The sequence below is a fragment of the Pristiophorus japonicus genome, chromosome 19 (genome assembly GCF_044704955.1).
Source record: "Pristiophorus japonicus isolate sPriJap1 chromosome 19, sPriJap1.hap1, whole genome shotgun sequence".
NCBI classification, from domain to species: Eukaryota; Metazoa; Chordata; class Chondrichthyes; family Pristiophoridae; genus Pristiophorus; species Pristiophorus japonicus.
Window position 1 is genome coordinate 74,097,626 of NC_091995.1, and position 24,588 is coordinate 74,122,213.

The 24,588-nt window shown below is 50.7% G+C and overlaps 1 protein-coding gene across 7 annotated transcripts in view; it reads left to right on the forward strand.

The window, feature by feature from the left end:
- triobpb (TRIO and F-actin binding protein b) overlaps positions 1-24,588 on the forward strand; it is a 162,250-nt gene that overhangs the window by 127,973 nt on the left and 9,689 nt on the right. For 5 of the 7 annotated variants that reach the window (XM_070861612.1, XM_070861615.1, XM_070861617.1 and 2 more), the window contains exons 13-15: positions 6,228-6,314; positions 7,226-7,389; positions 16,630-17,257. In XM_070861612.1, coding sequence (XP_070717713.1) covers positions 6,228-6,314; positions 7,226-7,387 — 249 coding nt within the window. In that variant the 3' untranslated portion in view covers positions 7,388-7,389; positions 16,630-17,257. Of the gene's footprint in view, positions 1-6,227; positions 6,315-7,225; positions 7,424-16,629; positions 17,258-24,588 lie in introns of those variants that run through there. The other 2 variants (XM_070861614.1, XM_070861613.1) reach the window with 2 other exon arrangements.

The window sequence follows — 24,588 nt, forward strand, 5'->3', positions numbered from 1 at the left end:
GATTACCCGATGGTGTTAAACCAGCTCCTCCCACTGCCGACACTCAGGAAACACAGAAACATAGAAAATAGATGCAGGAGCAGGCCATTCGGCCCTTCGAGCTTGCACCAACATACAATATGATCACTTCAGTACCCCACTCCTGCCTTCTTTCCATTCCCCTTGATCCCTTTAGCCGTAAGGGCCACATCTAACTCCCTTTTGAATATATCTAACGAACTGGACTCAACAACTTCCTGTGGCAGAGAATTCCACAGGTTCACAATTCTCTGAGTGAAAAAGTTTCTCCTCATCTCGGTCCTAAATGGCTTACCCCTTATCCTTAGACTGTGACCCCTGGTTCTGGACTTCCCCAACATCGGGAACATTCTTCCTGCATCTAATCTGTCCAATCGCGTCAGAATTTTATGTGTTTCTAAAGTCCAGTGAATATAAGCCTAGTCGATCCAGTCTTTCTTCATATGTCAGTCCTGCCATCCCGGGAATCAGTCTGGTGAACCTTCACTGCACTCCCTCAATAGCAAGAATGTCCTTCCTCAGATTAGGAGACCAAAACTGTACACAATACTCAAGGTGTGGTCTCACCAAGGCCCTGTACAACTGCAGCATGACCTCCCTGCTCCTATACTCAAATCCCCTCGCTATGAAGGCCAACATGCCATTTGCTTTCTTAACCGCCTGCTGCACCTGCATGCCAACTTTCAATGACTGATGGACCATGACACCCAGGTCTTGTTGCTCCTCCCCTTTTACTAATCTGTCACCATTCAGATGATAATCTGCCTTCCTGTTTTTGCCACCAAAGTGGATAACCTCACACTTATTCACATTATATTGCATCTACCATGCATTTGCCCATTCACCTAACCTGTCCAAGTCACTCTGCAGCCTCTTAGCATCCTCCTCACAGCTCACACTGCCACCCAGCTTAGTGTCATCTGCAAACTTGGAGATATTACATTCAATTCCTTCGTCAAATCATTAATATATATTGTAAATAGCTGGGATCCCAGCACTGAACCTTGCAGTACCCCACTAGTCACTGCCTGCCATTCTGAAAAGGACCCGTTTATTCCCACTCTTTGCTTCCTGCCCGCCAACCAGTTCTCTATGTCAATACATTACCCCCAATACCATGTGCCTTAATTTTGCACACTAATCTCTTGTGTGAGACCTTGTCAAAAGCCTTTTGAAAGTCCTAATACACCACATCCACTGGTTCTCCCTTATCCAGTCTACTAGTTACATCCTCAAAAAATTCTAGAAGATTTGTCAAGCATGATTTCCCTTTCATAAATCTATGCTGACTTGGACCGATCAAGTCATTGCTTTCCAAAGGTGCTGCTATTACATCTTTAATAATTGATTCCAACACTACCGATGTCAGGCTAACCGGTCTATAATTCCGTTTTTTCTCTCTCTCTCCTTTTTAAAAAAAGTGGGGTTACATGAGCTACCCTCCAATCCATAGGAACTGATCCAGAGTCTATAGAATGTTAGAAAATGATCACCAATGCATCCACTATTTCTAGGGCCACTTCCTTAAGTACTCTGGGATGCAGACTATCAGGCCCTAGGGATTTATTGCCCTTCAATCGCATCAATTTCCTTACCACATTTCCTGACTAATAAGGATTTCCCTCAGTTCCTCATTCTCACTAGACCCTCAGTCCCCTAGTTTTTTTTGAGGTTATTCGTGTCTTTCTTAGTGAAGACAGAACCAAAGTATTTGTTCAATTGGTCTGCCATTTCCTTGTTCCTTATTATGAATTCACCTGATTCTGACTGCAAGGGACCTACATTAGCTTTCCCGACCAGCGCCTTGTATTAATGACCGGGGCCTCGGCTGAGAATTTAGTGAGTTCGTGCTGCCGCCCCTGTAACTCCTTCCCGTGACTCTCGCTCCTTCCCCGCTTGGTATCTGAGCCTGTGCTCGGTGCCCACCCACAACGGCACACATGGACAATGAATTACGGATAGCAGGGAGGTTCGGGCTACAACTCGCCCGCGGGATTCAGAAGCTCACGGTCTCTTCAGGGTTTATTCGTTCAGCTCGTCGGATTCCAGCCTGTAACTCACTCCCGGGTATCTGTTGTTCTATGTAAACCACCCGAACCCTCGATTAGAATCCAGCCTGTAACTCACTCCCGGGTATCTGTTGTTCTATGTAAACCACCCGAACCCTCGATTAGATTCCAGCCTGTAACTCACTCCCGGGTATCTGTTGTTCGATGTAAACCACCCGAACCCTCGATTAGAATCCAGCCTGTAACTCACTCCCGGGTATCTGTTGTTCTATGTAAACCACCCGAACCCTCGATTAGAATCCAGCCTGTAACTCACTCCCGGGTATCTGTTGTTCTATGTAAACCACCCGAACCCTCGATTAGAATCCAGCCTGGAATTCATTCCCAGGTTTCTGTTATAGAAACATAGAAAATAGGTGCAGGAGTAGGCCATTCGGCCCTTCTAACCTGCACCGCCATTCAATGAGTTCATGGCTGAACATGCAACTTCAGTACCCCATTCCTGCTTTCTCACCATACCCCTTGATCCCCCTAAGGAGAGAAAGGTAGCGAGGCGGAGATGTTTATGGAGATACCGTGCCCAGTGCCTATCCCCTGACCCCAATTGCTCTTTGTTTTCATGGGGGATCCCTGGAATTTTGCTCAAATTTGACTTCCCTATTCCTGGATTTCTCTGCCATTTATACTATGCTACTCCACTGGACTGCACTGTAAGACTCAGTTAGCTGCTGTGACTCTGATCTTCTATTCAGTTGCTCTTTGAAAGGAATTTGTGTTGTTTACAGTCCATTTCCCCATTGCTACTGTTACCTGCTGAGTCTATGACTGTCCTACTGGTATATTTTGCTGCTGTGTGGGTCCTGGCCAGAAATTCCCTCTCCTGGGCTAAAGTCCATTTCTGATCCTCGGGTGGCCTCCAACTTAACTTTCGGCCACAGAACAATTCTCCACATTTTCACGGAAATACCTTCAGTATGCCTGTCGGTTACTCTGCCCTACCCACTTGTATCTACCCATGGGCTTATTGTGGACAATTGCATTGAAATGTCAGTCTTGAAGGAAACTTGTCTCACAGTCCATCAAGCCAAAATACAGCACCTGCAGCACTCCCTTTGCACTGAAGTATCAATTAGATTTTATATATATAAACCCCCTGAACCCTCGATTAGAATCCAGCCTGTAATTCATTCCCAGGTTTCTGTTATTCAATATATATATATAAACCCCCTGAACCCGTCGATTAGACTCCAGCCTGTAATTCATTTTCAGGTGTGTCTAAATTATGGAATCTCATTAACCTGGTGTAAAAGTTACAGCACAAATGGAGGTCGGCCATTCAGCCCATTGAACTGGTGCTAACTCTTTTACTGGATCTCCCCAGTCACTCTCTTCTTGCCCGTTCGCTGTATTTAAATGTTCAGAGTGTCTATGAACACCACCGTGCCAGCCAATGGGAGGGAGGCGGGGCAGGACTTACTGCAGGACTCCGAGCAATCAGTCTCTTTTCTACAGCCTATTTACTCAGCAAACAGAGTCTGTCTAATGGCGTCTCTGTGAACAACAGCAAATGACCAAACCTGCAGCAGTGTCTCCCGATAAAAGCAGCACAATGCAGTGAATGGGATATCATTACAGAATACAAGTGATGTGTGCAAAACCGATCCCAGTCACTGAAAGCAATGCCGTCTGTCTCCAGGGGGAATTAAAACGAAAGAAAGACTTGCATCGATATAGCTGGTTTCACCCCCTCAGAACATCCCACAATGTTTTTCAGCCAATGAAGTACATTTGGAATGTAGCCACTGTTGCAATGTGGGAAACGCTGCAACCAATTTTGCGCACAGCAAGCTCCCACAAACAGCAATATGAGAATGACCAGATAATATGTTTTTGTGATGTTGATTGAAGGATAAATATTGGCCCCAGGACACTGGGGATAACTCCCCTGCTCTTCTTCGAGATAGTGCCGCGGGATCTTTTACGTCCACCTGAGAGAGCAGACAGGGCCTCAGTTTAACGTCTCATCCGAAAGACGGCACCTCCGACAGTGCTGCGCTCCCTCAGCACTGCACTGGGGCATCATCCAGGATTACGTGCTCTAGTCTTGGGAGTGGGACTCGAACCCACAGCCTTCTGACTCCGAGCCGAGAGTGCTGGCCAATGACGCAGTTACCCAGTCATCTCCATTCAAGCGGGAATAGTGCTGTGACTACATGCAGCCATAAAAGGTTAACATGATTAACCGGTGGAACTCAAGCCCATGACCTTTGATTAACCTCTGAGCCACTCGGAGAAGTCCAACATGCTGTCAGCCGTATCTCTCAAACCACCCATGCAACACAGGATTCCTTCAGTGTACGGTTTCCACCGATTCCCGTGTGCTGGGTTCGTGCTTCAATTCAGCTGGTTTATTTGCTGAAGATGATAACCTTAATAAAGAACACCATCAGCTTGGGTCGACAGTGTGGGTAACAGTCTGGCCCAAGCCTCAATCCCGGATTGAGTGCATAATCTAGGCTGACTCTCCAGTGTAGTGCTGAGGGAGCGCTGTGCATCGCCAGAGGGCTGGAGCTATTTCCATCTGTACACCATCCAAACCCCTCGCTTCGATTCGAGCAACAACTTGCCAACAACCAAACAGCGCCTTTAACGTAGTAAAACATCCCAAGGGCGATTCACAGCAGCGTTATCAGACAAAATTTGACACTGAGCCTAGTCATCATCATCATAGGCAGTCCCTCGGAATCGAGGAACACTTGCTTCCACTGTAAAAGTGAGTTCTCAGGGGACTGTACAGTCCAATACGGGAATTACAGTCTCTGTCACAGGTGGGACAGACAGTGGTTGAAGGAAAGGGTGGGTGGGGAGTCTGGTTTGCCGCACGCTCCTTCCGCTGCCTGCGCTTGATTTCTGCATGCTCTCGGCGACGAGACTCGAGGTGCTCAGTGCCCTCCCGGATGCTCTTCCTCCACTTAGGGTGGTCTTTGGCCAGGGACTCCCAGGTGTCGGTGGGGATGTTGTATTTTATCAGGGAGGCTTTGAGGGTGTCCTTGAAACATTTCCTCTGCCCACCTGGGGCTTGCTTGCCGTGAAGGAGTTCCAAGTAGAGCGCTTGCTTTGGGAGTCTTGTGTCAGGCATGCGAACAATGTGGCCCGCCCAGCGGAGCTGGTCGAGTGTGGTCAGTGCTTCAATGCTGAGCCTAGTAGTTATTGTTCTACTATACATGATCTCGAATTTCTAATCTGTAGCTCACTCCTAGGTATTGATTATACAGTATATAACCCCCCCCATACTCATCGATTAGATTCCAGCCTATAGCTCACTCCTGCGTATTGATTATACAGGATATAACCTCCCAAACCCCTCGATTAGATTATAACCTGTAACTCACTCCTGGGTATTGGTTATTCTATCTATAAACCCCCCAAACCACTCGATTAGATTCCAGCCTGTAGCTCACTCCTGGGTATTGATTATACAGTATATAACCTCCCAAACCCCTCGATTAGATTATAACCTGTAACTCACTCCTGGGTATTGGTTATTCTATCTATAAACCCCCCGAACCACTCGATTAGATTCTAGCCTGTAACTCACTTCCGGGTATCTGCTGTTCTATATATAAACCCCCCGAACCACTCGATTAGATTCCAGCCTGTAACTCACTTCCGGGTATCTGTTAAATTTATAAACCCCCCGAACCACTCGATTAGATTCTAGCCTGTAACTCACTTCCGGGTATCTGCTGTTCTATATATAAACCCCCCGAACCACTCGATTAGATTCCAGCCTGTAACTCACTTCCGGGTATCTGTTAAATTTATAAACCCCCCGAACCACTCGATTTGATTCTAGCCTGTAACTCACTCCCGGGTATCTGTCATTCTATATATAAACCCACGAACCCCTGATTAGATTCCAGCCTGTAACTCACTCCTGGGTATCTGTTGTTCTATATATATATATATATACCCCCCCCCCCGAACCCCTGATTAGATTCCAGCCTGTAACTCACTCCTGGGTATCCGTTACTTTATATATAAACCCCCCGAAACCCTCGATCGGATCCTGGTCGTTGACACATTTCTGGGAGTTCTGTGCAATGAAGTTCGAATCTGGCCGTTTTTCAGGCGAGTGCCTGCTGTTGGGAGTGTGTGTCTGACATGTGACCTCACCGCTCTCTGTGTGCACGTCCTCAGGTGTTGCTGCGGGTCAAGGAGAATGAGGTGCAGAACCTGAGGAAGGAGACGCAGTGCCTGAGGGACGAGCTTCAGTCCATGCAGTGGGTGAGTGCAGCTCGTGCTGAACCTGTTGCGCCCTGCCTGAGCATGAGCTCTGTGGTAGGAAAAATAATAAAGCAAATTATTATTTAAATGGGGAGAGGTTACAAAATGTTACAGTACAGAGGGACCTGGGGGTCCTTGTGCATGAAACACAAAAAGTTAGTCTGCAGGTACAGCAAGTGATCAGGAAGACCAATGGAATGTTGGCCTTTATTGCTAGGGGGATAGAGTATAAAAGCAGAGAAGTCCTGCTACAACTGTACAGGATGTTGGTGAGACCACACCTGGAGTACTGCGTTCAGTTTTGGTCTCCTTATTTAAGGAGGGATGTACTTGCATTGGAGGCAGTTCAGAGAAGATTCACGAGGTTGATTCCTGAGATAAAGGGGTTGTCTTATGAAGAAAGGTGGAGCAGGTTGGGCCTGTACTCTTTGGAGTTTAGAAGAATGAGAGGCGATCTTATTGAAACGTATAAGATTCCGAGAGGGCTTGGCAGGGTAGATGTTTCCCCTCGTGGGGGAATCTAGAACGAGGGGGCATAGTTTCAGAATAAGGGGGCGCCCATTTAAAACAGAGATGAGGAGGAATTTCTTCTCGTGAATCTGTGGAATTCTCTGCCCCAGAGAGCTGTGGAGGCTGGGTCATTGAATATATTTAAGGTGGAGATGGACAGATTTTTGAGCGATAAGGGAATTAAGGGTTAAGGGGAGCGGGCAAGGGAGTGGAGTTGAGGCCAAGATCAGATCAGCCATGATCTTATTGAATGGCGGAGCAGGCTCGAGGGGCCGAATGGCCTACTCCCGCTCCTATTTGTTGTGTTGCGGAGAGGACTCTGGATGGCACCACCGGCCTCGCCCTGCAGTCTTCCTGCGTCCATGAACGATGGTGATTTTGTTGCTGTATTTCCCTTGCAGGATAAGAAGTATGCGACGGACAGGTACAATGATATTTACGTGGAGCTGAATGTCATGAAGGTGCGGATGGAACGTGAACTCGGCCAAGTTAAAGAGCAGCTGAAGCTGGCGATGGCGGCATTGGAAGAGAAGGCGTCTTTGGCGAGCAGCGTCGCAAAGTGAAGGTGGGTCGCGCTCCCTGGCGGCCAGAGGCCCAAGGTACAATGGCCAATGACTGACACTGCCCCACGGTCTCTAACGCCTCGCTTTGAAAATTCTCAATCCGTGTGTTTAAATCCCTCCATGGCCTCGCGCCCCCCCCCTCCCCATCTCTGTAACCTGCTCCGGCCCCACAACCCGTCGAGATCTCTACACTCCTCCACTTCTGGCCTCTTGTGCATCTCCCCTCCACCATCGACGGCCGTGCCTTCAGCTGCCTGGGCCCCAAGCTCTGGAATTCCCTCCTTAAACCTCTCCGCCTCTCTCGCCTACTTTAAGTCGCTCGTTAAAAGCTAGCTCTTTGACCAAGCTTTTGGTCACCTGTCCTAATATATCCTTACGTATTTCAGTGGCAATTTGTCCCGTGGGTAAATCACTCTTGTGAAGCACCTTGGGATATTTTACTATGTTAAAGGCGCTATATAAATGCAAGTTGGTGTGCCCACATTTGGCACTCTGACTGGGCCGTGAGTGTCGATTGTAAAACGGGAGACATGCGGATTTAACAGTTGCCCGTTTTATCGTTGTGACTCGGTTAAAGAAAGACTTGCGTTTCTATAGCGCCTTTCATGACCACCAGACTTTACAGCCAATGAAGTACTTTGGAAGTGTAGTAACGTAGGATAAATGTGATCAGAATCCAAAGCTGTTTAGCCGAATGAGAGCTGTGACCATCCGCCCTGCCTCATCGGACAATCGGAGCAGGAGGCACCCAGAACTGAACGTTTTTGACTGCATGAGATGTTAGTAACCATAGGTTAGATTTCTGTGAGCTGCCAAACAGCCCTACACCCTCCCCACCAGCTGTAGTTACCCCTTGCAGATTCACTGCATTAACTCAGTTGACACAGAGGAACAGGAGGAGGCCATTCAGCCCCTCGAGCCTGTTCTGACATTCAATTAGCTCATGACTGATCTGTATCTTAACTCCATCTACCCGCCTTGGTTCTGTAACCCTCAGTACCTTCCCTCAACATGTGAGAAACGTGGTAATTGTGTGAAACACGGGGAATGAGAGAGAGACAGACCCGGGGGAATGAGAGAGAGAGAGAGACCCCGGGGGAATGAGAGAGAGAGAGAGAGAGACCCCAGGGGAATAAGAGAGAGAGAGAGACCCAGGGGAATGAGAGAGAGAGAGAGAGACCCCGGGGAATGAGAGAGAGAGAGAGAGAGAGAGAGACCCAGGGGAATGAGAGAGAGAGAGAGAGAGAGAGAGACCCGGGGAATGAGAGAGAGAGAGAGAGAGAGAGAGAGAGAGACCCAGGGGAATGAGAGAGAGAGAGAGAGAGAGAGACCCAGGGGAATGAGAGAGAGAGAGAGAGAGAGAGAGACCCGGGGAATGAGAGAGAGAGAGAGAGAGAGAGAGACCCAGGGGAATGAGAGAGAGAGAGAGAGAGAGAGAGAGACCCAGGGGAAAGAGAGAGAGAGACCCAGGGGAATGAGAGAGAGAGAGAGAGAGAGAGACCCAGGGGAATGAGAGAGAGAGAGAGACCCAGGGGAATGAGAGAGAGAGAGAGAGAGAGAGAGAGAGACCCAGGGGAATGAGAGAGAGAGAGAGAGAGAGAGAGACCCAGGGGAATGAGAGAGAGAGAGAGACCCAGGGGAATGAGAGAGAGAGAGAGAGAGAGAGAGACCCAGGGGAATGAGAGAGAGAGAGAGAGAGAGAGAGACCCAGGGGAATGAGAGAGAGAGAGAGACCCAGGGGAATGAGAGAGAGAGAGAGAGAGAGAGAGAGAGAGACCCAGGGGAATGAGAGAGAGAGAGAGAGAGAGACCCAGGGGAATGAGAGAGAGAGAGAGAGAGAGAGAGAGACCCAGGGGAATGAGAGAGAGAGAGAGAGAGAGAGAGAGAGAGACCCAGGGGAATGAGAGAGAGAGAGAGAGAGAGAGAGAGAGACCCAGGGGAATGAGAGAGAGAGAGAGAGAGAGACCCAGGGGAATGAGAGAGAGAGAGAGACCCAGGGGAATGAGAGAGAGAGAGAGAGAGAGAGAGAGAGAGAGACCCAGGGGAATGAGAGAGAGAGAGAGAGAGACCCGGGGAATGAGAGAGAGAGAGAGAGAGAGAGAGAGAGACCCAGGGGAATGAGAGAGAGAGAGAGAGACCCAGGGGAATGAGAGAGAGAGAGAGACCCAGGGGAATGAGAGAGAGGGAATGAGAGAGAGAGAGAGAGAGACCCAGGGGAATGAGAGAGAGAGAGAGAGAGACCCAGGGGAATGAGAGAGAGAGAGAGAGAGAGAGAGACCCAGGGGAATGAGAGAGAGAGAGAGAGACCCAGGGGAATGAGAGAGAGAGAGAGAGAGAGAGAGACCCAGGGGAATGAGAGAGAGAGAGAGAGAGAGACCCGGGGAATGAGAGAGAGAGAGAGAGAGAGAGAGAGAGACCCAGGGGAATGAGAGAGAGAGAGAGAGACCCAGGGGAATGAGAGAGAGAGAGAGAGACCCAGGGGAATGAGAGAGAGAGAGAGACCCAGGGGAATGAGAGAGAGAGAGAGAGACCCAGGGGAATGAGAGAGAGAGAGAGACCCAGGGGAATGAGAGAGAGAGAGAGACCCAGGGGAATGAGAGAGAGAGAGAGACCCAGGGGAATGAGAGAGAGAGAGAGAGACCCAGGGGAATGAGAGAGAGAGAGAGACCCAGGGGAATGAGAGAGAGAGAGAGACCCAGGGGAATGAGAGAGAGAGAGAGACCCAGGGGAATGAGAGAGAGAGAGAGACCCAGGGGAATGAGAGAGAGAGAGAGAGACCCAGGGGAATGAGAGAGAGAGAGAGAGACCCAGGGGAATGAGAGAGAGAGAGAGACCCAGGGGAATGAGAGAGAGAGAGAGACCCAGGGGAATGAGAGAGAGAGAGAGACCCAGGGGAATGAGAGAGAGAGAGAGACCCAGGGGAATGAGAGAGAGAGAGAGACCCAGGGGAATGAGAGAGAGAGAGAGACCCAGGGGAATGAGAGAGAGAGAGAGACCCAGGGGAATGAGAGAGAGAGAGAGAGACCCAGGGGAATGAGAGAGAGAGAGAGACCCAGGGGAATGAGAGAGAGAGAGAGACCCAGGGGAATGAGAGAGAGAGAGAGACCCAGGGGAATGAGAGAGAGAGAGAGACCCAGGGGAATGAGAGAGAGAGAGAGAGAGAGAGAGAGAGAGACCCAGGGGAATGAGAGAGAGAGAGAGAGAGACCCGGGGAATGAGAGAGAGAGAGAGAGAGAGAGAGAGAGACCCAGGGGAATGAGAGAGAGAGAGAGACCCAGGGGAATGAGAGAGAGAGAGAGACCCAGGGGAATGAGAGAGAGGGAATGAGAGAGAGAGAGAGACCCAGGGGAATGAGAGAGAGAGAGAGAGAGAGAGAGAGAGAGAGACCCAGGGGAATGAGAGAGAGAGAGAGAGAGAGAGACCCAGGGGAATGAGAGAGAGAGAGAGAGAGAGAGAGACCCAGGGGAATGAGAGAGAGAGAGAGAGAGAGACCCGGGGAATGAGAGAGAGAGAGAGAGAGAGAGAGAGACCCAGGGGAATGAGAGAGAGAGAGAGAGAGAGACCCGGGGAATGAGAGAGAGAGAGAGAGAGAGAGAGAGACCCAGGGGAATGAGAGAGAGAGAGAGAGACCCAGGGGAATGAGAGAGAGAGAGAGAGACCCAGGGGAATGAGAGAGAGAGAGAGACCCAGGGGAATGAGAGAGAGAGAGAGACCCAGGGGAATGAGAGAGAGAGAGAGAGACCCAGGGGAATGAGAGAGAGAGAGAGACCCAGGGGAATGAGAGAGAGAGAGAGACCCAGGGGAATGAGAGAGAGAGAGAGACCCAGGGGAATGAGAGAGAGAGAGAGACCCAGGGGAATGAGAGAGAGAGAGAGACCCAGGGGAATGAGAGAGAGAGAGAGAGACCCAGGGGAATGAGAGAGAGAGAGAGACCCAGGGGAATGAGAGAGAGAGAGAGACCCAGGGGAATGAGAGAGAGAGAGAGACCCAGGGGAATGAGAGAGAGAGAGAGAGACCCAGGGGAATGAGAGAGAGAGAGAGAGACCCAGGGGAATGAGAGAGAGAGAGAGACCCAGGGGAATGAGAGAGAGAGAGAGACCCAGGGGAATGAGAGAGAGAGAGAGACCCAGGGGAATGAGAGAGAGAGAGAGACCCAGGGGAATGAGAGAGAGAGAGAGACCCAGGGGAATGAGAGAGAGAGAGAGACCCAGGGGAATGAGAGAGAGAGAGAGAGACCCAGGGGAATGAGAGAGAGAGAGAGACCCAGGGGAATGAGAGAGAGAGAGAGAGACCCAGGGGAATGAGAGAGAGAGAGAGACCCAGGGGAATGAGAGAGAGAGAGAGACCCAGGGGAATGAGAGAGAGAGAGAGACCCAGGGGAATGAGAGAGAGAGAGAGACCCAGGGGAATGAGAGAGAGAGAGAGACCCAGGGGAATGAGAGAGAGAGAGAGACCCAGGGGAATGAGAGAGAGAGAGAGACCCAGGGGAATGAGAGAGAGAGAGAGACCCAGGGGAATGAGAGAGAGAGAGAGACCCAGGGGAATGAGAGAGAGAGAGAGACCCAGGGGAATGAGAGAGAGAGAGAGACCCAGGGGAATGAGAGAGAGAGAGAGACCCAGGGGAATGAGAGAGAGAGAGAGACCCAGGGGAATGAGAGAGAGAGAGAGACCCAGGGGAATGAGAGAGAGAGAGAGACCCAGGGGAATGAGAGAGAGAGAGAGACCCAGGGGAATGAGAGAGAGAGAGAGACCCAGGGGAATGAGAGAGAGAGAGAGACCCAGGGGAATGAGAGAGAGAGAGAGACCCAGGGGAATGAGAGAGAGAGAGAGACCCAGGGGAATGAGAGAGAGAGAGAGACCCAGGGGAATGAGAGAGAGAGAGAGACCCAGGGGAATGAGAGAGAGAGAGAGACCCAGGGGAATGAGAGAGAGAGAGAGACCCAGGGGAATGAGAGAGAGAGAGAGACCCAGGGGAATGAGAGAGAGAGAGAGACCCAGGGGAATGAGAGAGAGAGAGAGAGACCCAGGGGAATGAGAGAGAGAGAGAGAGACCCAGGGGAATGAGAGAGAGAGAGAGACCCAGGGGAATGAGAGAGAGAGAGAGACCCAGGGGAATGAGAGAGAGAGAGACCCAGGGGAATGAGAGAGAGAGAGACCCAGGGGAATGAGAGAGAGAGAGACCCAGGGGAATGAGAGAGAGAGAGACCCAGGGGAATGAGAGAGAGAGAGACCCAGGGGAATGAGAGAGAGAGAGACCCAGGGGAATGAGAGAGAGAGAGACCCAGGGGAATGAGAGAGAGAGAGACCCAGGGGAATGAGAGAGAGAGAGACCCAGGGGAATGAGAGAGAGAGAGACCCAGGGGAATGAGAGAGAGAGAGACCCAGGGGAATGAGAGAGAGAGAGACCCAGGGGAATGAGAGAGAGAGAGACCCAGGGGAATGAGAGAGAGAGAGACCCAGGGGAATGAGAGAGAGAGAGACCCAGGGGAATGAGAGAGAGAGAGACCCAGGGGAATGAGAGAGAGAGAGACCCAGGGGAATGAGAGAGAGAGAGAGACCCAGGGGAATGAGAGAGAGAGAGACCCAGGGGAATGAGAGAGAGAGAGACCCAGGGGAATGAGAGAGAGAGAGACCCAGGGGAATGAGAGAGAGAGAGACCCAGGGGAATGAGAGAGAGAGAGACCCAGGGGAATGAGAGAGAGAGAGACCCAGGGGAATGAGAGAGAGAGAGACCCAGGGGAATGAGAGAGAGAGAGACCCAGGGGAATGAGAGAGAGAGAGACCCAGGGGAATGAGAGAGAGAGAGACCCAGGGGAATGAGAGAGAGAGAGACCCAGGGGAATGAGAGAGAGAGAGACCCAGGGGAATGAGAGAGAGAGAGACCCAGGGGAATGAGAGAGAGAGAGAGACCCAGGGGAATGAGAGAGAGAGAGAGACCCAGGGGAATGAGAGAGAGAGAGAGACCCAGGGGAATGAGAGAGAGAGAGAGACCCAGGGGAATGAGAGAGAGAGAGAGACCCAGGGGAATGAGAGAGAGAGAGAGACCCAGGGGAATGAGAGAGAGAGAGAGACCCAGGGGAATGAGAGAGAGAGAGAGACCCAGGGGAATGAGAGAGAGAGAGAGACCCAGGGGAATGAGAGAGAGAGAGAGACCCAGGGGAATGAGAGAGAGAGAGAGACCCAGGGGAATGAGAGAGAGAGAGAGACCCAGGGGAATGAGAGAGAGAGAGAGACCCAGGGGAATGAGAGAGAGAGAGAGAGACCCAGGGGAATGAGAGAGAGAGAGACCCAGGGGAATGAGAGAGAGAGAGACCCAGGGGAATGAGAGAGAGAGAGACCCAGGGGAATGAGAGAGAGAGAGACCCAGGGGAATGAGAGAGAGAGACCCCGGGAGAATGAGAGAGAGACTGAAATGTTTGAGAGGAAGAAAACAAAAAGACTGCAAGATTTTATTGTGACACTTGGAGTCGCTGAGGCACTCATCTCTGGTAAATGCGGTAACATCTCCTCCAGTGGGAAAATATCACGTGATTGAATACCATACACTCAAATGTCACGTGATCAAATGTCACGTGATCAAATCTCCAGGAATACCGCCACCCAGAGTTGGCAACCCTTTGGCTGAGCCCAACTAACTCGGCATAGATTGGAATCAAGTCTGGATCGATCTTTGCTCTCTAGCCCAGCATTGACCCAACGAGCCATTGGGGGAAAAACTCCATTGTTTCAAGTTAAACATGAGTTCAGTATTCTAGTATTTTTTTACGTTTTTTTGATTTTTTTTTTTGTCAACATTTTCTCTGTACAGCTGTCGACTGTGACTCAGTGGCCAGCACCCTCGCCTCTGAGTCAGAATTGCGTGGGTTCAAGTCCCACTCCAGGAACTTGAGCACACAATTCTAGGCTGACACTCCCAGTGCAGTGCTGAGGGAATGCTGCAGTGTCGGAGGTGCCGTCTTTCAGATGAGACGTTAAACCGAGGCCCCGTCTGCTCTCCCAGGTGGATGTAAAAGGTACCGCGGAAATATTTTGAAGAAGAGCAGGGGAGTTCTCCCCGGTGCCCTGGCAAATATTTATCCCTCAATCAACGTCACTAAAACAGATTATCTGGTCATTATCCCAATGCTGCATGTGGGAGCTTGCTGTGCGCAAATTGGCTGCCGCGTTTCCCACATTACAACAGTGACTACACTCCAAAAGTACTTCATTGGTTGTAAAGTGCTTTGGAATGTGCGGTGGTTGTGAAAGGCGCTATAGAAATGCAAGTCTTTCATTGCACATGACCCCCGGTAATTTACCTCAGCCCTGTGATTAGATTTGCAAAAAGTCCCTTTAAATGTCTGCCTTGCTTGTTTAAAAACTTGTAACAATATATCTGTCTGAAAGAGACATACCGAACCAATTAGCCCCCAAGCCTCAGCATTTAAGGGGAAGCTAAACACACGAGGGAGAAGGGAGTAGAAGGATATGCTGATAGGGTGGGATGAAGAGGGGTGGGAGGAGGTTCGTGTGGAGCATAAATGCCAGGATAGACCAGTTGGGCCAGTTTCAATGCATTGTATGTAATTGTGTGCAAGGAGACTCTGCTGCAACCAATGAGAGAGCTGTTGCTGGGCAGAACATCTTAGTATGCAGCCCCCTCTAGTGGCAGATCTTGTATTTAAAAGCAAGGCTGTGGTGTGCTCCATTAGAGAGTTTACGTGACTGTTCCAGCACACTCGCATCGTAAACCACAGCAACAGCCTCGATTTCGGCCAGGATTTGGTCACGCCTAGTCTGATGATGCGTACCAGCCCAATCCCGGTCTAAGTGGGACTCAGCTCGGGGGAAGGGGCGCATGTGTCCAAACTGGAGACCTCGGGGATCATGGGGCAAAACAATTGCCCTTGTCCTCTGAGTCAGAAGGTCATGGGGTCAAGTCCCACTCCAGGAACTTGAGCACTTAAATCTAGGCCGACACTCCCAGTGCAGTGCTGAGGGAGTGCTGCACTGTCGGAGATGCCGTCTTTCAGGATGAGACGTTAAATCGAGGTCCCGTCTGCTCTCTCAGGTGAACGTAAAAGATCCCAGAGCACTATTTCGAAGATGAGCAGGGGGAGTTCTCCCCGGTATCCTGGCCAATATTTATCCCTCAATCAACATAACACAAAAACAGATTATCTGGTCATTATCATATTGCTGTTTGTGGGAGCTTGCTGTGCGCAAATTGGCTGCTGCGTTTCCCACATTACAACAGTGACTGCACTCCAAAAAGTACCTCATTGGCTGTAAAGCGCTTTGTTCATGCATTCTCTCCTTATAATTTAACCCTTAGAGCCCTGGAAACACTCTGAGGCATTTACTAGGTCTGAGCTTTAACGATCTTCTAGCCTTGAGAGCCACGTGTCAATACTTGAGCCAAGAGTACTTGATGCTGCCACTGTGTTTAAGAAAGAAAGACTTGCATTTATATTGCACCTTTCATAACCACCGGACGTCCCAAAGCAATTTTTAAAATTCGTTCCTGGGATGTGGGCGTCGCTGGCAAGGCCAGCATTTATTGCCCATCCCTAATTGCCCCTTGAGAAGGTGGTGGTGAGCCGCCGCCTTGAACCGCTGCAGTCCGTGTGGTGAAGGTGCTCCCACAGTGCCGTTAGAGAGGGAGTTCCAGGATTGTGACCCAGCGACGATGAAGGAACGACCGATATATTTCTAAGTCGGGATTACAGCCAGTGAAGTACTTTTGGAGTGTAGTCACTGTTGTAATGTGGGAAACGCGGCAGCCAGTTTGCGCACAGCAAGCTCCCACAAACAGCAATGTGTTAATGACCAGATAATCTGTTTTTGTGATGTTGATTGAGGGATAAATATTGGCCCCAGGACACTGGGGAGAACTCCCCTGCTCTTCTTCGAAATAGCGCCATGGGATCTTTTATGTCCACTTGAGAGGGCAGACGGGGCCTCGGTTTAACGTCTCATTCGAAAGACTGCACCTCTGACAGTGTGGCACTCCCTCAGCCCTGCACTGGGAGTGTCAGCCTGGATTTTGGGCTCAAGTCCCTGGAGTAGGATTGAACCCACGACCTTCTGACTCAGAGGCGAGGCTGCTGCCCACTGAGCCACGGCTGACATCCACCCCGGCAGTGAGGCCTCTCACATTGCTGAGTGCAGAGAGAGAAACGATTGAGAGTTTGGCACAATTTTAAACCGGTGAAGGGAATGTCACTCATTCACTTTTTGTTTCCTCTTGTCTTCCCTCACAGCCCCTCCCTCCCTCCCTCACAGACCCTACCCCCCCCCCCCCCCCCTCCACCTCACGGACCTAACTGCCCCCTACCTCCCTCACAGACCCTCCCTCCCCTCCTCCCTCCCCTGGCTCCGCCACACAGGAAGAAGTTCGACCTGAAGTTCAAGCCGTCCGCACCGATCCGAAGTGGTGGAATTCGCTGTGAATGAGGACCCGCGAGGAAGGCTTGCTCCGTGCCTTTGTCCTTCTCCAATTTTTTTCTTAATTACTTCTCCGAATGTGGATCACTGCTGTGAAATTAAAACTGATTTTATATATATATATATATATATATATCTGTGTGTGTATACACACAGGTTATCAATTTTAATACCTTGCTGCCTTTGAAGCCTGTTCACCCCCTCTCTCACTCCCCTCACTCCCCTCCATCCAAACCCTCGGCCTAGCTGTTGCCATAGTAACGTTGTGTTGCTGCGTGCTTTTCATCTTCAGATGCACAGATTCTACAGCTACTGCTGGGAGGCCCCTCCCCCAACTCTCCTACCCTCCCCCTCCCTCCCTCTCCCTCCCCCTCTCTCTCTCTCTCTCTCTCTCTCTCTCTCTCCCTCTCTCTCTCCCTCCCCCTTCTCTTCCTCTCTCCCTCCCCCTCCTCTCCCTCTCTCCCTCCCCCTCCTCTCCCTCTCTCCCTCCCCCTCCTCTCCCTCTCTCCCTCCCCCTCCTCTCCCTCTCTCCCTCCCCCCTCTCCCTCCCCCTCCTCTCCCTCTCTCCCTCCCCTCCTCTCCCCTCTCTCCTCCCCCTCCTCCTCTCCCCCTCTCTCTCTCCCTCTCCCTTCTCCTCTCCCTCTCTCTCTCTCTCTCCCCCTCCTCCTCTCCCTTTCTCTCCCCCTCCTCCTCTCCCTTTCTCTCCCCCTCCTCCTCTCCCTTTCTCTCCCCCTCCTCCTCTCCCTTTCTCTCCCCCTCCTCCTCTCCCTTTCTCTCCCCCTCCTCCTCTCCCTTTCTCTCCCCCTCCTCCTCTCCCTTTCTCTCCCCCTCCTCCTCTCCCTTTCTCTCCCCCTCCTCCTCTCCCTTTCTCTCCCCCTCCTCCTCTCCCTTTCTCTCCCCCTCCTCCTCTCCCTTTCTCTCCCCCTCCTCCTCTCCCTTTCCCTCCCTCCCTCCCTCCCTCCCTCCCTCCCTCTCTCCCTCCCTCCCTCCCTCCCTCCCTCCCTCCCTCCCTCCCTCCCTCCCTCCCTCCCTCCCTCCCTCCCTCCCTCCCTCCCTCCCTCCCTCCCTCCCTCCCTTCTCACTCCCTCCCTCTCTCCCTCTCACTCCCTCACTCACTCCCTCACTCCCTCCCTCACTCCCTCTCACTCCCTCCCTCCCTCTCACTCACACTCACTCCCTCCCTCTCACTCCCTCCCTCCCTCTCACTCACACTCACTCCCTCCCTCTCACTCCCTCCCTCCCTCTCACTCACACTCACTCCCTCCCTCTCACTCCCTCCCTCTCACTCCCTCCCTCTCACTCCCTCCCTCTCTCTCTCACTCCCTCTCTCTCTCACTCCCTCTCTCTCTCACTCCCTCTCTCTCTCACTCCCTCTCTCTCTCACTCCCTCTCTCTCTCACTCCTTCTCTCTCTCACTCCCTCTCTCTCTCACTCCCTCTCTCTCTCACTCCTTCTCTCTCTCACTCCTTCTCTCTCTCACTCCCTCTCTCTCTCACTCCCTCTCTCTCTCACTCCCTCTCTCTCTCACTCCCTCTCCATCCCTCTCACTCCCTCCCTCCCTCTCCTCTCCCTCCCCCACTCTACTGGAGAGCACACAATTTGGAACTATGGGGTGCTGGGGACGGGGGTTGCCAACTCCGGCTGGGCCTATTCCTGGAGGTTTTATTACATGATCCCCCGCCTCCAACTGCCCCGCCTCCCCGCCATTGGGCGCCCAACGTGTCCATCAGGCGATCCCCCACCTTCCCATCCAATCAGAAAGCGAGCAGAACATCCATTTCTTTCCCAACTCACAACAGTTTTATAAATAATACATTTTCTCTCTCCCGGGTGTTGGTCCCAGCGAATGTCCCCGAGATTAATCTCCAATTCCTGGAGTCTCCAGGCAACGCTGGAGAGTTGGCAACCCTTGCTGGGGGATCCGTTGGAAGTAACAGGCAGTCCCTTCTCCCACTTTCTGCAAACATTGTGTTTATAAAAAAAAAAAACATTTTTTAAAGTTTTTTAAAAGAAGTTTATTATTGCTGTAAAATGCTGTGTACAATACTATTTCTATGGAACATGTTGCAAGGCTGTGACACAATTGGATGGGTTTTTGATATTTGCCCATGTGTTTTCTATGTACTTGCCCCATCACGATATTATGTCACAGCCTAAAAGCTCTTTCAAACCCAGCAGTGGGACTATGTACAGGAATATATGAACAGGAGGAGGCCATTCAGCCCTTCGAGCCCGTCCCGCCATTCAGTTTGATCGTGGCTGATCTGTATCTTAACTCCATCTGCCCGCTTTGGTTCCAGAACCCTCAATCTCCTCGCCTGACAGGAAACAGGACGTCAGGAGGAGGGGTCACCCAGGAATGTGGAGTATCTGCCAAGCTGGTGTCAGAAGATATCTGTTGAAAGCCACGTGAAGGACAGTGAGAAATCTCTTCGCTTTTCTCGGAGGGTGTTGCCTCTGTTGCGGCAACGGTTCGATGGGTTACGTCTATTTCTTGGTGCCTTATCCAAGTGGTCTTATTTCACCTGTGAGCCTGGACATGAGTGCTGCTACGGAGTCATAGCAGCCGAGCCCAATCCTGTTCTCCCCGATCGCCACACTCGGGCACCTCCAGATGGATCACACGCCACTGAATCTCCACAGGCTGTCGGCAAGAATCTATAATGAGAGTCTCCGATAGATGCTAACAATACCAGGAGGTGTCGGCTCAACTTTGATAAATATCTTTAGCCTTGTAATTGGAAGATTACCTCCAGCTGGGGACAACGACATAACCCGTGAGTGAGAAAGACACAAAGGAGGCAGAGAAGGTCCAATTCAGTTATTTTTGGTAAGCCAGATATCGAATGTGCAGACACCTGTCACCATGATTAAGAGTTTCCAAGCCAAAACTGCAGTGAAATCCTTCAGTTCATGTGTGGACAATCCCCATCCCAGGTCCAGAGAGCTTAGTGGCATACTGGCCCAATCCAAGGCTTAGGACTCTTCACCTGTTGAAGTTAAATCAGCTAAAACTGCACCGTTCACCAGGAATCCGTGGCTTGTCCATCCTTAATTATCCCGGCCTTTTAGGCATTGGCTTGGAGGGTTACCTGGGAAAAATTGCAGCCTCCAGAGATAGGTCAGTCCCACAGTCATTAATGAATCAGGCAGTGGTTCCCCCATCGGCAGTATCCTGGGCCATTGTGAGTCTGTCTAACTTCCCTCCTGGACTTCCAAATCTGACACAACTCCATTGCTGGGTCTATCAGCTTGGAAGCAAACCATCCCTCATTGTCTTTAATTTCTCACTCTGCTTGTCCGACCAACAATCCTGGATGAGCAGAGATTTCCTCCAATTAAAGATTGGGAAGAAAGAAGCCATTGTCTTCGGACCCCGCCACAAACTCCGTTCCCCAGCCACCGATTCCATCCCCTTCCCTGGCCCCTGTCTGAGGATGAACCAGACTGCAGTCTCGGTCACCCCGAGCTGAGCTTCCGACCCCCAAATCCTCTCCATCACCGAGACCGCCTACTTCCACCCGTGTAACCTTGCCCGTGCCTCAGTCCATCTGCTGCTGAAATCCTCATCCATGCATCCTTTCAGCACCTACCTCGATTCGACTATTGCTGCTCTACCACCTTGCACTCTCCGTAAACTGGAGTTCTTCCAAAACTCGGCTGCCCGTGTCCTAACTTGCACTGAGTCCCGCTCACCCATCACTCCCTGTGCTCGCTGACCTACACTGGCTCCCGGTCCAGCAACGCCTCGATTTTAAAATTCTCATCCTTGTTTTCAAATCCCTCCGTGGCCTCGCCCCTCCCTATCTCTGTAATCTCCAGCCCCACAACTCTCCGAGATATCTGCGCTCCTCCAATTCTGGCCTCCTGAGCATCCCTGATTATAATCGTCCCACTATTGGTGGCCTGCCTTGGCCCCAACCCCTCTTTCCTCCTTCAAGACGCTACTTGAAAGCCTTGTGGCCAAGCTTTTGGTCACTTGCCCTAATATCACCTTATGTGACTCGGTGTCACATTTTATTTGGTAACACTTCTGACACGCACCTTGGGACGCCTAGAAATAGTGGATGCATTGGTGATCATTTTCCAACAGCCTATTGACTCTAGATCAGTTCCTATGGACTGGAGGGTAGCTAATGTAACACCACTTTTTAAAAAAGGAGGGAGAGAGAAAACGGATAATTATAGACCGGTTAGCCTGACATTAGTACTGGGGAAAATGTTGGAATCAATCATTAAGGATGAAATAGCAGCGCATTGGGAAAGCAGTGACAGGATCGGTCCAAGTCAGCATGGATTTATGAAGGGGAAATCATGTTTGACGAATCTTCTGGAATTTTTTGAGGATGTAACTAGCAGAGAGGACAAGGGCAAACCAGTGGTTGTGGTGTGTTTGGACTTTCAAAAGGCTTTTGACAAGGTTCCGCACAAGAGATTGGTGTGCAAAATCAAAGCGCATGGTATTGGGGGTAATGTACTGACGTGGATAGAGAACTGATTAGCAGACAGGAAGCAGAGAGTCAGGATAAACGGATCCTTTTCAGAATGGCAGGCAGTGACTAGTGGAGTGCCGCAGGGCTCAGTGCTGGAACTCCAACTCTTTACAATATACATTAACGATTTAGATGAAGGAATTGAGTGTAATATCTCCAAGTTTGCAGATGACACTAAACTGGGTGGCGGTGTGAGCTGTGAGGAGGATACTAAGAGGCTGCCGGGTGACTTGGACAGGTTAGGTGAGTGGCCAAATGCATGGCAGATGCAGTATAATGTGAGGTTATCCATTTTGGGGGCAAAAACACGAAGGCAGAATATTATCTGAATGGCGGCAGATTAGGAAAAGGGGAGGTGCAACAAGACCTGGGTGTCATGGTTCATCAGTCATTGAAAGTTGGCATGCAGGTACAGCAGGCGGTGAAGAAGGCAAATGGTATGTTGGCCTTCATAGCGAGGGGATTTGAGTATGGGAGAAGGGAGGTCTTACTGCAGTTGTACAGGGCCTTGGTGAGGCCTCACTTGGAATATTGTGTACAGTTTTGGTCTCCTAATCTGAGGAAGGACGTTCTTGCTATTGAGGGAGTGCAGCTAAGGTTCACCGGACTGATTCCAGGGATGGCTGGACTGACATATGAGGAGAGATTGGATCAACTTGGCCTTTATTCACTGGAGTTTAGAAGGATGAGAGGGGATCTCAGAAACGTATAAGATTCTGATGGGACTAGAAGGGTTAAATGCGGGAAGAATGTTCCCGATGCTGGGAAGTCCAGAACCAGGGGTTATAGTCTTAGGATAAGAGGTAGGCCATTTAGGACTGAGATGAGGAGAAACTGCTTCACTCAGAGAGTTGTTAGCCTGTGGAATTCCCTGCCGCAGAGAGTTGTTGAGGCCAGTTCATTGGTTATATTCAAGAGGGAGTTAGATATGGCTCTTAGGGCTAAAGAGATCCAAGGGTATGGAGAGAAAGCAGGAAAGGGGTACTGAGGGAATGATCAGCCATGATCTTATTGAATGGCGGTGCAGGCTCGAAGGGCCGAATGGCCTACTCCTGCACCTATTTTCTATGTTTTACATGAAAGGTGCTCTGTCAATGCAAATTGTTGTACCTCTGTGCCTGCCGCTCTTCGAGCAGCTATCACAGGAGCAGCCCGTGGTGGAAAGCTTCTGCCCGCTCCCTCTGAGCAGAAGTGCCTCACCCCCGTTCCCTGCCATGCCAGGGTAGGATGGCAGCGTTGGGTGAGAATCCCACAGAGATGCCACCCACAGGAGGCTCCACATTTCAACCGGCCCGTCTCATTTATAAATGGGCTTCAACCAAGTCAGTATTTTCTACATCGGGTGGAAGCCAACAGCACAGAACAAACAGCCCCGTTTCTTTCCCCTGTTCTCTATCCTGTTCACACCATGGGTTACAAATGGACACACGAGCCAGTTTAAAATGCATTAAAAAGTTACAGAAATATGGGTGGGACATTTGAAGCACTGTCGGGAGCTGGCGATGTGCCGAGGAGACCACTGTGTGATTTGAAGTTATTGCAATATCCGAAAGAGTATTTTCATTGTAGACTAGAAAATAAATTTGTTACATACGAGTGAAAACTCCGGTGTCGAACAATTTGTGTCTCAGCAACTTTTAGATGTGAAACGGACACAGTAAGTTGCCTGAAAAGTAGAAGAAATGATCGAGAGATTGAGTGGAGTCAGACACTATCCTTTCCCAGAGATACAGCACTCTCACCATCAGCCCTCCAGACGCTTTATGAAGAGAGCTGGTGGGACAGTCACAATCCAGGTTAATAAGAACATGAGCATTAGGAGCAGGAGTCGGCCATTCGGCCCCTCGAGCCTGCTCCGCCATTCAATGAGATCATGGCTGATCTTCGACCTCAACTCCACTTTCCTGCACTGTCCACATATCCCTTGATTCCCTTAATATCCAAAAATCTATCGATCTCAGCCTTGAATATATTCAACGACTGAGCCTCCACAGCCCTCTTGGGTAGAGAATTCCAAAGATTCACCACCTTCTGAGTGAAGAAATTCCTCAGTGCTAAATGGCTGACCCCTTATTCTGAGATTGTGACCCCTGGTTCTAGACTCGCCAGCCAGAGGGAAACATCCTCCCTGCATCTACCCTGTCAAGCCCTGTAAGAATTATATGTTTCAATGAGATCACCTCTCATTCTTCTAAACTCCCAAGATTATAGGCCCAATCTACTCAATCTCTCCTAATCGCAGGTTACAGTGGGTTGAGGCCACAGTTTAAAGATGGCCACAGTTTAAAGATAGCCTCTGCCCCCAACGTTTTTGGACAGCAGTTGCTGGTCATGATTCTGACGTTGCCATTTACACCTCTGGACCCACCTTGTGTTTCTTTACTTGCCCCATTACCATCTCCTTTTTGCCTTGCACCATAATCCCTTTTGTCATTTAATCTCTCCTGCCTCCCACCCTATCACAGACCTCCCCTGCCCCCTTTCCCTGCCTCTGCACTTGGTTAAAACCTGTTACATCTTGAACTTCTCCCAGTTCTGGTGAAAGGCCAGCGACCTGAATCATTAACTCTGTGTCTCTCTCACAGATGCTGCCTGACCCGCTGAGATTTCCAGCATTTTCTGTCTTTATTTCAGATTTCCAGCATCTGCGGTATTTTGTGTTTGTTGCAGCTACTCGAGCAAATGTTTTCCCCAGGACAATGCTGCTCTCTGAGCGATCACACACTACTTGCTGCAATAAGTCACTTGCCCTGTTCACAATGCCTTGCACTGATCCGTCAAAGCAGAGGAGATTCACCAGGATGTTGCCTGCACGGGGGGATTTTAGCGATGAGGAAAGATTGGATAGGCTGGGTTTGTTTTCTTTGGAACAGAGGAGGCTGAGGGGGAGACCTTATTGAGTTGTATAGAATTACGCAGTAACTATTTGTACTAAGTCTCCCGACGCATGCACAGAAACGAGAGTTGGGACAAATATCACCGACTCTGCGCGCCCCCAGCACAATTCCTGGGAGCTTTGGGGGGGGGGGGGGGGGAGGAGGAGAAGAGAGAGAGTGTTTGGGGGGGGGGGGAAGAGAGAGAGAGTGTTTGGGGGGGAGGGGGTGGGGAGAGAGAGAGAGCTGAGGTGTGGGGAGAGAGAGAGCCGGGTGGGGGGGGGCGAGGGCGGGGACAGAGAGAATCGGGGGGGGGGGGTGCCGGGGAGAGAGAGAGAGCCAGGGGGGTGGTGAGAAAGAGAATTGGGGGGGGGTGTGGTGAGAGAGAGAATTGGGGGGGTGGTGAGAG